Source organism: Gorilla gorilla, chromosome 14 (assembly GCF_029281585.2).
Source record: "Gorilla gorilla gorilla isolate KB3781 chromosome 14, NHGRI_mGorGor1-v2.1_pri, whole genome shotgun sequence".
In the NCBI taxonomy this organism is placed as follows: Eukaryota; Metazoa; Chordata; class Mammalia; order Primates; family Hominidae; genus Gorilla; species Gorilla gorilla.
In genome coordinates this window covers 122,946,024-122,959,973 of record NC_073238.2, presented here as the reverse complement: position 1 = coordinate 122,959,973, position 13,950 = coordinate 122,946,024, and the positions used below count along the sequence as shown (strand labels likewise).

General features: G+C 36.1%; 1 protein-coding gene across 2 annotated transcripts; it reads right to left on the bottom strand.

Annotated features, from left to right (window-relative positions):
- Positions 1-263: 263 nt before the first annotated feature.
- Positions 264-13,926, bottom strand: ABHD13 (abhydrolase domain containing 13). 2 transcript variants are annotated; one of them, XM_063697519.1, is made up of 3 exons: positions 13,690-13,926; positions 10,943-11,003; positions 264-3,129 (listed from the first exon to the last, which is right to left on the bottom strand). In XM_063697519.1, the coding sequence occupies exon 3, from the start codon at positions 3,107-3,109 to the stop codon at positions 2,096-2,098; it is 1,014 nt and encodes a 337-aa protein (XP_063553589.1). In that variant the 5' UTR covers positions 3,110-3,129; positions 10,943-11,003; positions 13,690-13,926; the 3' UTR covers positions 264-2,095. The 2 variants fall into 2 exon arrangements, with proteins under 2 accessions (XP_063553589.1, XP_004054775.1); XM_004054727.4 differs by lacking the exon at positions 10,943-11,003 and having other exon boundaries at positions 13,690-13,831.
- Between the last annotated feature and the right edge of the window lie 24 nt (positions 13,927-13,950).

Below are 13,950 nucleotides of genomic sequence, written 5' to 3'. Positions count from 1 at the left end.
TAGGGAACGCCAAACAAGTACTCTACAATTTTTGAAGTCCTGGCTTAAAATTTAAAAAGATAGTTTATAAACCTGGAGTATCAAAAAGAAAAAGCAGCATAAAAGCAAAATACTGATGAAGAAATAGCTTTTATACCTCATCAGCATATTTAGAACTAAAGCTGATAAATTTCTCCCTAGTGTAATGACTGATTACATAAAAACATAAGGTTTTTTTTGTAAACTTTAAAGAATGATACAAATATAAGGTATGCCATGTAAGCTCGTGTCTAAATATACATTTTGTTGTATTTTTTTTAATACATTAATATTTAGAATAGTCATTCTACATAGCAAGGACTGACAAGAATAATCTTTAATTGTGGTGAATTTATACATACAAAATATGCCTTCCATGATATGCATTACCAACTTGTTTTAAAAAGCAAGACTTTTTACAATTAGTAATTTATAGAAAAACATTATTCTTAGAAATCATACTTGCTATAATTTATTTTTTCTAAATACCGGCATAAAGTGAGTAAGAATGCTATTTGGCAAAAGTATTTCTAGCCCTATCTCCATTGAAAGTTTTAAATTGAGGTCAAGATTATTGACCCATTACTTCTCTGTTCTAGTTGCTTGCAGAAAGCCACTAAATATAGCTAAAATATTCAAAATATTATATGTTAAAGCTGACATAATATTACACAAAGCTCAATTACATCTAATTTTTGAGGACTGCATGAAACAACTTGGCACAATTATGACTCATAGCGTGTATTTTTATTAAGTAAATCCTGCAAGTCTCAAGGGCTTTTTTCTAAGTAAGATTTTCTTACTTTTCTATACATCTAAATCCTACTTCCCACCTATAGCCATTTAACTGCTAAATGTGGTAATAGGTTTTGTGTCAAAAAGCTCCAGAATTCCTTCATTCCCACACTCCTACATGTAAAACTTTTAAAATCAATAAATAAGACTTCCTAAAACTGTCTTTTGATTGTAGGAGTTCTATTTCACAGCAACTGGAACATTAAAACCAAGAACATTGTTTTGTTGTTGTTGTTGTTGGATTTTGTTAACTTTTATTTTCAAGAAGTCCAATAAATGATATCTTGCCTTTGATAGGTTAGATATAACTAGGTACTGGGATTTAAAATCAAAGGTGAGAATTTTTATAAAGTAGTATGTACAATCCTGCAATGATAAAAGACTTCCTAATTTAATTCTAAGTAGTGCTAATCTTCACTATGACTGCTATTAGTGGTTCAGCTGAAGACTTACAAAATCGATAGAAACTAAAATTCTCTTTGCCACCAAAGTTACAAATGTTAAAAAGTTCAAATATGCACATCAAAGCTGCAGTAAAATTCTAAATTTCTATTTCTACATGCCATGATCCAGACTGTACCTAACAAAAACACGGTACATTTGTATTGGAAAACAGGGTCCCATTTATTTGTAAGAAAAAGCTGGATCTCAGCATTCACCAGAGCAAAATTCAATGGCAACCTGCACATAAGTCTCAATTTCACTTCTTGCCAAAAACAAAATAGAGTTTACATAAAAATAGATATAACCCAGATAACCATATACATCAGTATATGACCAGTGCTATTTACATGTAAAATGCTGCATTGCATAATTCAAGGAATAAAATACCATCATGCATTTCATTTAACTTTTAAGGTGAAAAATGCAGTTACAGAACTAAGTTTGCTTACCATGATTGTCCCAATATTTACTTAAGAAACAATACCCAAAGGTTTCTTGTTTACATATCTCTTTCCACATCTAGCTATTCATCTGTGTAACAGATTACACCACTTTAGCAACAAGAAACTTTTGAACAATATCTATTATACTGACATAAACTGAAGATATGAATACATAATCACACTGAAAGTTTTGATGAAAATGTATGAAAGAATCCCAAGAATTACAGTTTTTCCAATGTAAAAAGCTATTTGGAATATCATAAAGGAGCAGTGAAGTCCTTTCAAAGTTTAATGTCACTCTTCAGACAGGTACAGACATAACACACTTCTAAAAGGAACATTCTTTATCATTCTGCACAAATTAAAATACAATGCAATAATCAAAAAGGGAAACATTATATAATTGTTACATTAGATGAAGTTTTTGCCATTTCTTCAGGAGAATGGCTCTTTACGACTTCTTTGATGAACTGTTCAAGTGCAGTGAAATAGCCTTGGCACTGCCATGTGTCATTGTGAGTCCCATCTGGAAAAATGGCTAATCTCTTAGTCCGAGATGGGGAGAGTTCATAAAGTTGTTTCATCATTACTGGTGGAATTAATTGATCTGAGAGTCCAGAGATGAAAAGAGAAGGCATTCTGCACTGAGAGATTTTTCTGTAGGACAAAAATTTATTTTTGTAGCACCATAAAGGAAGGTAACGCATCGGAAAGAATGAAAATAAAGTGCTGGCCATATGTGGTATGCTTAAAAATGTGTTCTCCACCATAATGGCTGAAATCCTATGTGAATTTTCAGAAGCCAAATGAATAGCCACTGCTCCACCCAAGGAACGGCCAAAAAGAAAAATTTTTGTTTTATCAAGGTCAGGTCTAGTCATCACGTAGTCTAACACAGCTTCAGAATCTAAGTAGAGTCCTTCTTCACTTGCTTCTCCTTCACTTTTTCCATATCCTCGATAATCAACCAGCAAAAGGTTAACTTTGAGGTTAACCAACATAAGTAATGCATTTGGCAACCTGTGACCTATGTTGCCTGCATTCCCATGAAAATAAATTATAGTTGGGGAATAGGGTGAATTGTCTCCAGTGTACCGTATCAAAATAAGATTCAGACGTATTCCATCTTTGGTTCTGATGAAAATGTTTTCATGTGGAATGCCAGTGGGCATGGGAACATAAAGACGTGAAGAGGATGGCTGTTCTGGAAAATAAAGCAATACATCCTGGAATTTATACAGAATACCTGCTATTGATATGAATATTAACAAAAGTAAGATAATGCCTCCATACAGATGAAAAGTCACTATTAAAGGTAAAAGAGAAATACGGCAGAGAGCCCAAGACCATGAAGCCAAGGCTATTAGCCATCTTTCAACAAAGTTCCACAGCATCCAGGACTTTTCCATTGTAGCTCTCTGTAAGTATCCTAGAGAGAGAGAGGGAGAATATCAATGATTCAACATCTATCTATTCTTTTAAAAATCCACAATATAATAAACTATGGTACTAGGCCACATGTAATTGTTAAATATGGTAATAGGTACAGTCCATCCACAAAAGTAGCTGCTGTAATTTCCCTTATCCTTTCTGTTCTCAACAGTTTCCTTTCTACCATATCCCTCCACTGTCATGTTTATGAAACACTAATATTCTTCAAATTAACTCATTTTTAACAAGTGCTTATTTACTGCCAGCTATCTTCATATACATGTTCTCACGGATTTGACCCAAAAAAAGTTGATGCGATAGTGTCATTTTTTTTTTTTTTTAATGAGAAAACAGAAGCTCAGGGGCATAAGTAGACTGGCTATCATCTGCTTCTCAATGTAGAAGAGCTGGGAGGCAAACAAGCATGATTCTAGAGATCGTGGTACATCTGCTGTTAGGTTACGTATGTCCAGGGCAAACTGTACTGAAAAGGCAGTTCAGAAATTCCAACATAGCAAGACCAATCTAATATACTTTGTCAATTTTTTTTCACATACGGTAGCAAAAACTAAAGAAACTAGGGTAAGGAGTTGGGCAAAACAAAATAAAATAAAAAAAACAACTAGGGAAAGAAAGAATAAAAGTATCCCCCCTCTACCTCGAAGTTTTAATACTAAACTTAAATAATTTGCTTAAACACTAGATTCTAATATTGTATTAGTTTTAAGAAAATTATTAATGATTTATCTTTCATATGTAATTAAAAATAAATATCATATTGCTAGTGTCATGAGATCGGCAGTATCTTTTATATACTCTTTAATGAAGTTTCACGTCCTGGGGTCAATAGATTGCTAAAATGTATTGATAAGGCAATAAATACTTGAGGGTTCAGTGTGAAACAAATACACAGAAATCCTCTGAGAAACAGAGATAAAGTAAAATGACTCACTGGAGAACAATTCTTAAAAAGATTACTAAAATATGTAACTGATATAAAGAAAGTAAAAACTATTAAAAGAGAATTTTTTGTTATCAAAAGGTTTATACATGTTGTCTTAAAAAGGCAAAAGAATTGAGATATGTTACAAATTTTCTTATGTACTATTCATCTACTTATGCTTACTTACTGAACTTTTAAAAATACTACATTTCCTTCTTTCCCACTGACCAAACTGCTATAAAGAGGTTATAGATTGATTATACAAATAATGAGTTGGATGATTTAACAAATTTGATTTTTTACTATTTCACTAAACATAGACTTTTACATTTGAATTATTATTCAAATGAACTGAACCTTTTTGAACATAAACCAACATTTTTCTGATTTCCCAGAAATCAACACTGCCACCCAGTGGTAGCAAGTTTTATTACAGTATCACATCCCCCCTGAATAACTATTTATCACCTATTTCCAGTCTCAACTGCCTTTTCAGTAGAATGAGTTTTTAAAATGCTTACCTATGAGGCTGGTCATTAGTATCAAGTAAGATTAATAATGAGATCATTCATAAATGTTACAGACATGTTAACTTTATTTGCTTTTGTGACTTGTATTTCTGGCTCTACTACTTTCTTACCGTGTTCTGCTCAAATTACTTCTTACTTAAAAAATTATATAAAACCAGATAAAATAGCTCCAAATACACAAATAAGGCATATTTTAAAATTTGAATCTTATATTTACATTTATATCAATTTACATAGTTAAATTTTCAACTAATGAACTTTGAAAAGTTATTTTCATTTTAGTAGCCTCTAACATCTAATTTTAGCAAACAATACTGAATTAAAATTTATAAGGCTAGGAATTGTGTATCTCTTTTTCACTATTGCATCTCTAATATCAAGTACAGCACTTTATATATACTTACGACTAAAACATTTTTAAAATAATCTAATTACATATACGAATTATTCAATTTATTTTAAAAAAAGTATTCTGAGCAGTGGGCATATATGTTTAAAACAACATCAGAAAAATGGGCGTATTTGTTTGGGTCTATTACTGGCTAGGAATAATAAGGGATAAACTTACAGTTTTCCACAAAACATTCCTGAAAAGTCACATTTACTAAACTGTTTTGTGATAAACAATCATAATCTTACAATGAGTTGTTGCACCATGGAAGTCGGAATAAAAGTCCATTCATCTTGAGTAATATCAAATGGAAGTCATTTTTAAGAACAGGTTAATAAAATTGCTCTGGGGTGGTGGAGTGCGTGGGTATGGGCGTGTTTTCTCCTTAACATATTCTTATATTGCTGGTTTAGAGTAAGAACTCCACTCACAGATTGCCTTATTTTTACCTAACCCCACTTGCTAATAATCTCTGTTCCCTAGTCTGTATGATATATATTTCCATCTCAAAGGTGATCTTAAAGGAACCAGGACAAGTGAACAATATCAGGAAGGATTTTTAATTTACTGAATTTGCTGAAAGTATCAGCAAAGCATAATTACCTTGCACCATCTGCTGAGATGTAAAAACAACTTCATACCCAGATGTTATGACAGTCAATAGAAACAAACACTGCCTCTAATAAAGTCGACTGCATGGATCCTACAGCCAGCATTATGTTTTCTATTGATTTTGTCAATAAATTAGTGTGAGTAAACGGTTAACAAAACCTTTCTCCCTCTTCAGATAAAAAATGACCTCTCCTTAACCTTCCTGCACTGTTTCCCTGGAAACCTGATAAAGGTGGGATATCAGCTGTGTTTCTAAGCAACAGTGTAGTAAAAATGGCTCCTACTGATGAGCTACATCTGGACTGAGAGGATAGTGAGCAGGGCTAAACACGCCCAGTGGGAAGTATAAACAGGGGCTTTTCTGAATTGAATATGACTTGTAATTGGCTTGTCATTTGCTTAGTCCTGGATGCTATACTCACATGCTGTCACAAAAAGACACTGTTTCCTGTGGAGCATGAAGCAGCTAAGCCAGGGTGGTGCTCACTCCCACCCTTGTGTCATTTTCCACTAGACCTGAGCTATCATCTGGAACAATATACCTAACACTGACATGTTGGGTTTTCAAAAACGCAGAAAGGCTGATGCACAGTACGGTCCACTATGGTATACTGGGTCTTGTGAGTATCCATGTCCAACTGACTCCAAGACCACTGCTACTAGTCATGAAGAATGAGTGAAGCAATCAAGTATGTCCTATGTGGTAAAACACCTATAAAACGTGTCTTCAGAGGAGATGTATTATTTGTTGGGTTCTTCTGCATGTGAAATCCATTTGCTGATAACATCTTAGCATCATAAAAATCAGGAAAAAGGATGCATTTAATACACTCAAACTTATACCAACTAGAAGGGCTGCTGAGTAGGAGAGCCAATTAGACCTGTTCTACGTAGAATACAGAAATGTAGATAATCAATAACTTCTCATCTTCCAGTCTTCTTTTACATCATTATTGTATGTATTTTTAACCTTATATCTACATCTTAAATGAATACCTGACAGTCCCATTTCTCAATTTTCTGTTTGCTGTGTTATCAGATCTGGTATTACATGTCAAACATTTCTAAAACCCACCAATCTGTGGTTTTAACCACCGCCAGTAACTCCTTAACCATTTACTATCTGAGAACTTGCTGACTGACTTCTCCTAATGATCTCTCATAAAATGTAAACTTCACTTTAAAATAAATCTAGTGGATTTTTCTCAATCCACACTGCAACACCAGACCCCCAAAGTGTCATTTGCTGTTGGCTTCTCCTCTACACTCAAATTGCTGTTTCTGTCTGCCCTATACCCCGAAAAGCAGGCATTTTCCAACATCTTCTCCACTCATTTAGGATATTATGTTCTTTCCCTCAGTGATTTCATTCCTTTTCATGGCTCCAATTATCACACCTGTGTATGAATTATTCCCAATCTACAAGTCTACTCTTCATCTACAATCTCAATTTACCTGTTCCTCACGTACCTGATGCTTCACTGATATTTCAAACTTATCCAAAACTAAACACATCCTGCTCCCTTCCCAACGTTTTGCAGACTTTATGCTAATTATACACAAAAAAAGCATGATGTGTAAACAAATACATTTTTTTAAAACCCAGGATATGTAGCTAAGATTTAAGTATTAGTTTATTATAACCTGTACCAGTCTTGTATTTGAATGAAAGAAAAATCAACCTTAGAAACAACTTTTGTGCTTTCTAAATGAAGTGGTTTGAGGTGTCACATTGATATTAGTGAGTGTGTCTCAAAAAATAATCTACTGAAAGCATGACTAATCTTTATTATCATGTACTGTATAAATTAGATATGACTGTTTTCCTTTTACAAGAATGGTTTTGCAGTATTAGTGACATCCTGCTATACTACATAAGTAGTTTGATCATCTGATGCAATTTAATATATGGTGCTCATCTTGAGGATTTATGGTCCTAACTGGCTTGTTGTAGTCACCTCTAGTGCTCCCTACTTACTGTCTCTAAATTTAAGTACATGATGGGTATACAATAAACAATTTGAGACTAAAAATAAGAGCCGTCTAGAACTGTAAAGCTCTCAGACCACCTTGCTGGCTAACAGTGTTAGCTGAATGGTAAGTCAGCTAAGGGCATGAGTGATGGCCATGCTTCTCGGATGTCTACTAATCATCTCCTGTGTTCATATAGGATCACAAATGGTTCCATTTTTAAGGAAAAATATTTCATTTAAATAACTATGTTATAAACTGATGCTTTAGAAAAAGAGATCAATATTGAAGTCATGCCCACTACGAATGGTATGAGTCCTCAGAATATCACTGCAGGCTCCCAGGGGAGCTGTGAAACCCAGCGTGGACCACTGAACCAGGCCTACAGTTGATTTCCCAGCCTCTTCCGGAAGAGATGGTCATCAGATTCCAATGCATCCTAGTATACTATACAGTCCTTGCTCTCAAGTAGCTTGTGATTTACTCAGTAACGTTCAAGCAACTCTTGAGGTACTCGGGAGACAGATATGGATATAAATAACTACATATCTAACATAAGTTCATTTAATTATAGAACAGACAAAGAAAAATCAAAGAAAGATGACAATTGTCATTACATATAGCAAAGGAAAATCAAAACCTTAGCTGTATCTTTCCTTCACAACATAATTTTAGTAGTCTCTGGATTTCATCAAGGTTGATTACTTAGAGAAACCAAGTGGAAACTTATGCAATGTTTTAAAAGCAGGACAAAACATAACTCCAGGATTAAGAATCTCTATTACTTTCCATCAAACAGCTGTCTGTGACACTTATTTTTATTCATTTAGCACGATTATTCACAGAAACTGCAAGTATTCAGCATAATCTAAATAAATACTTGGCAAGGATAGCATAGAGGAATTTAGAGCTCTTAAACTGGATGAACTTTGAGGGCTCTATTAAATCTGACATCTTTCTATGCCAGTGGTTCTCAAAAGGTGGTCAGAAACCTGAGGGTCCCCAAGACCCTCTAATGGGGTCCACAAGATCAATATTATGCTCATAATAATACTAAAATATCATTTACTTTTTTCACTGTTTGACATCTGCACTAATGATGCATAAGCAATGATGGGTAAAATTGCTGGTGCCTTTATAAGAATCAAGGTAGCGGCCTCACGTGTTGGAGTCACTGTATTCTTTACCACCATGAGCTCACAGTAAATGAGGGAATAATCCAGTTTTACTTAAGAATGTCAAAGAAGCAGCAGTAAAAATTATTTTATCTCAACTAACAAGTACACATCTTTTTAACACATTGTGTGACAAATGTGTGACAACACTGGAAGTGCACATAAAGCATTTTGTGCTGTGTATTGAAATACATTTGAATTGTGAGCTGAACTAGCTGCTTTGTTCAGGTAACAACATTTTTATTTAAAAAGACAACTGACAAACTATGGTTGTTCAGACTTAGAGGTTTGGCAGATATTTACTACAAAATGAATGAGGTTGCCAATAGCTCCTAGACACTTAAGGGACCTTTTTGATGGCACTGTGGTAATCTATTAATATTAAACGTGTCACCATTTGGAAAAATCTGCATAACTCCATAAACCAATATATTCCAAATGACCAATGAATGGTGTCACAAAATCAAGCAAACGTGAGTAAAAAATTCACTACAAACCAACAGATTTTGATGTAACAAGAGACAATTTCTCTGATGTAGGTTTCAGATGGCACAATATAACTGACCTTTAAGGAAGTGCCTCCTGTTGGGTGATGGAGTCGTACCAACGAGTATCCACAATTCTCTACTACAATACTCTTCCCTTTACAACTACAAATTTGTGTGAGCCTGACTTTCTTCATGTTTCACTTAAAGAGCCTAATAATCTGCCTGTCTTCTATGAGGCAGACATTAAAGATAATTACAAAAATATAATCCCACACCTCTATTTTTTGTAATTACAATTGTTTTATATAAAATTTTATTTATGTGAGTATGTAATGAACTTACTACTGCTATTTTTAAATGAATTAAAACTTCCAGTTTTCCAATTTTAATTTATACACTTTATAAACTTCCAGTTTTCCAATTTTAATTTATACACTTTATAAACTTCCAGTTTTAATTTCTAACACAATAAATATCTATATAATCCACATACATACAAAAAAATCTTCGGGATCTTTACATTTCTAAAATGTAAAGGGGTCTGAGACCAAAAAGCTTGAGAACCACGGTTCCATACTATTTAACCATATAACTGTATTGCCTTATGCCCCAGGGACTTGCCTTCTTCAAATTAAGAAAGATATATTACATTTATTTAAATCCTTTCTGCATTATAACATATATAAATATATTTAAGGTTTTTACCCAGTAATATTTTCTCCAAAAATTAAAAATAAATAAAAACATATATATCAAGAACTGAAACTCAAAAGTATAGGAGTAAATACATTGTAATTATTGCCGTGAGGTTAGTAGGAGAATAAATTAGACAAATCTATTATATCATAGATAACATTTTACAATAAAAATTGTATTTTAATGAAGGTCAGAACTGCCCTACAAATTAAATTCTAGTTATTCTAATTATTTTTAATTAAAAAGTGTACATTGGGCCCAGGCGTGGTGGCTCATGCGTGTAATCCTAGCACTTTAGGAAGCCAAGACAGGTGGATTGCCTGAGCTCAGGAGTTTGAGACTAGTCCGGGCAACATGGTAAAACACCGTCTCTACTAAAAATTACAAAAAATTAGCCAGGCATGGTGGCGCGTGCCTGTAATCCCAGCTACTAGGGAGACTGAGGCACGAGAATCACTTGAACCCAGGAGTCGAGGTTGCAGGGAGCTGAGATCGTGCCACTGCACTCCAACCTGGGTGACACGGTGAGACTATGTCTCAAAAAAAAAAAAAAGTGTACATTGTTTTGCATATTGTATATCGAGTTACGGATTCTGCCACCAGCAAATGGCCTTTTAAAAATACAAAAAAGTGCATTACCCATAGTGAATTACAATGAATTTCCGAAAAACAATTTGGCAAAAGGCTAAACAATTTCAAATACAATTAAAAAGTCCTAAGTCATAAAGGCACTATTATTTCTTTAAAGATCTTTAAGTCCATCCTAAATTGATAATTTTGGGAACAGCTTGTTTAAAAATAAAAACTGTTCATACATTAAAAAAAAATGTGCAGGTTCAAGTGAAGACTGTAAAAAGTGGAAAGGGAGTTCATGTGTCAATGCCGACATCCACATCCCAGCAGAGAATGAGGACCCACACCCCATGGGTTCATTAGTTACTCTGGGTGAATCACAGCTTCCAATCACATGTGAAGTAATGTGGAACTCAGACTCAGTATTCTTACATCAATCTCTCTCCTCTTCTGTTAAGCATTGGGAAGTTAAGAAACCATGCCAGCTGCACAGCTGAAATGGAAACACAAATAGCTGCTATCAAGGTGTTGGAGACACCACAGAATGAATTATCTATTTCCCTAATGGTTACCCACATGCCATCAATAATGAAAAAGTGTGTATTAATAGTCCTATGGGACAAATGAACAGTAACTGCCTATGGAGATGCTGGATAATAACTGGATAGTTCAGACAGCATTTTTAACTAGGATTTAAATCTGTATGAGCAGATAGCTCAAAAATTATACCAGGCAGCAACTTAGTAGCTTTTTCATGCTGGAAAATCTTGGCAAATAGAGTCAACTCTGGCAGAAGTAAAATGAGAGATTATTGTTACTATGGAAGCCAACCACAATTTGTTCTGAGATTATAAATATCTGAAATGTTTAAAAAAAATCCACTAGCCTAAAACTGTAGTGATGTTTGACTGATAATGAAATTCACAAAGTTTCCAATTTATAAATGGGCAATGTTCTAAAACTTTACCTATAAACTAGATGGATGAAACTTAGAATATTTGTTTTGTATAAAACCAGTGTTATATAACATTGAGTATGTGAAAGTAAGTACAACTAGAAGCCTTACTAGAAGTATCCAGATTCTCAGGCTAGCTCACAAATGCATGTAGTCCATGTACTGGAAATACTACATCTTTGCAAGGGATTTCAGCAGAATATACTGTTGCAGGAGTTCACACCATGTGAAACAGAAACATAAAATATAATAATGTATTACAAAATCTGTCATTTGAGGAAAAATATCTTACTTAGAAGAACTAGAGCATCTTTTAAGTCTACACGAAAAAAGGCTATTTAAAGGTCTTAAGACTTTCCTGGGGCAACTAAACAAGGATTAGAAAGATTTCAGAATCTGGGTAATACATTAAACAGAGAAACAGAAATAGATTCCCCTGAGATAACTTATGAGAAGAGATCATGGGAAAATGTTAGATCCAACAGTTTCCTGCACCTATCACTAAGTTATATTGTTAGCCCAGGGCAATTTGGTTAGTAAACCCTCTTATCCACATGCCAAGAGGTGTTTGATGTGCCCAAGAAGAGGGCAGTGTGCCAAGGGCTACCTGTAGGTACCTGGCCTGCTTTCATCATTCCAAGTTAACTATCAATGGGAGGCAGTGTGGTGCAATGGAAGGGAGACAATGTTTTAGGTCATGGTCTGTTAAGAGATAGGTAGATTTTGCCAACTCACTTAGCCTCTCTAAATATATATTTCCTCATATGTAAAAGGAGGATGAAAGATCAAATTGAACTACTGTTGAGATAAAATGTAATAGTGTGTTAAGTGCAGCTACTTCTATGAGACAAAATTTAAATTACTTAATTATGTACTACAGCAGAGTATGTGAAAGTAAGGACAACTAGAAGCCCTATTAGTCCTAGATCAAATAATGGATATGATTCCCTAGAGGTACCGTATCTGAACACAGGAATTAATCAGAGCAATGCACTCTTTCTCTGTTAAAACCAAACTCAGATAGTAGATCCTCTAGAATGCTTTCCTTGGATCCCTATTCCCTCCTGCCACCCATTCCATATTCTGTAGTTTGTGCAAACTTACGTGGCAGAAGTTACTATTACAGCGTAATTAACCTGCTTACACAGGCTGTGAGTTCCTCGATGACAGAGACCTCGTCCTATTCAACTCTACATTTTCTCTACGCAGCAGTGCCTGACGCATAGTGGGCCTCAATTAACGATTATTTAATTGAGCAGCTGATGTCTTAGGTAGGATATCATGACATTAACACTAAATGGGTAATCAAGAAATCTTACACAGTAAAATAAAATTTGATATTTTAGTCAAAGACGAGTGATTTCCCTAAGCATGCATACAAATAAGTATTGATCCACGAACCCTCTCCCGTCAAAACAGATCAGTGAAAAATCCAATATCAACACACAAAGCCAATATACTCATCTCTTTCCATCCAGTTACTATCACATAGCAAACATAAATAAGAGTTGTTAAATGGGGACGGACTTTTTTTTGGTTTCGATACCTTGGGTAGTAATACCAGTAATTCATTTTACTTAAATGTTGACTAAAATCTACAGCAAAATTGACTTCGATTGTATGGGGTGCTTTTTTGATGTTTCCTGAATACCCTAGAACTTCCTGCCATGATATTCACAGGTCTAAACCTGTTACTGACGTGATTAGATCGGGACTCTCCCTCTCTCCAACCTAGTAGCTGGAATTATTCTATTTTACTTTTCATGTCTGTGTGGGAGGGTGGGGGAGCGGAGGGTTGGATTTTAGGCATCGTAGGTTTGTATACATTACTGGAAATACAATTGACATAGAACACTAAGATACGTTTTAGGTTCCAATTACAAAACGACACCCGGCGAGCCTCTGGCAATGCGCGCACCTTAGTTTCCAAAACAGGTATGTGGCTTCAGTTTGCTGCCCCTGGTGAGTGGTGAGCGGAGTCGGGGCGGCCGGCAGGGCTGCACCCCGGACGGACACGGCGCCCCGGGCTGGTCCTCCACAACCCCCGGCGCTCGGCCCCCGCACGACCCCCAGGGGAAGCCGCACTAGCCCCGGGGCTCCCCCCACGGCCTCCCGGGAGGGTTTCGCGCCCGCCTGGAGGAGCCGGCGGCTCCCCGCGACCCTCCTAGAAGGAGCGGACCGGCGCTCGGGCCCCGCGGGCTCGGGGTCCCCGAGCCGCACTTACTCAGACTCGCGGACAGACTGCGCAGTCGGCCGCGGGCACGAAACCGGGCGCCGCGCAGCAGCGTACCCCCGCGTCGCTTCCGTCGCTCCTCATCATCCTCCTCCAGCCCAGGGACCGCTGCCGTCGCCACGGTCTAGCCCGGAGCTCCTGCTGCGAGCTGTGGCCCCACTTCCGGCCCCCGCTCGGGTGTCGCCGGCAAATGCCCCCGCCGGCTCCCACATAACCTGTTCTCCGTCTCCGCTCCCGGAGTGGGAACCCTGC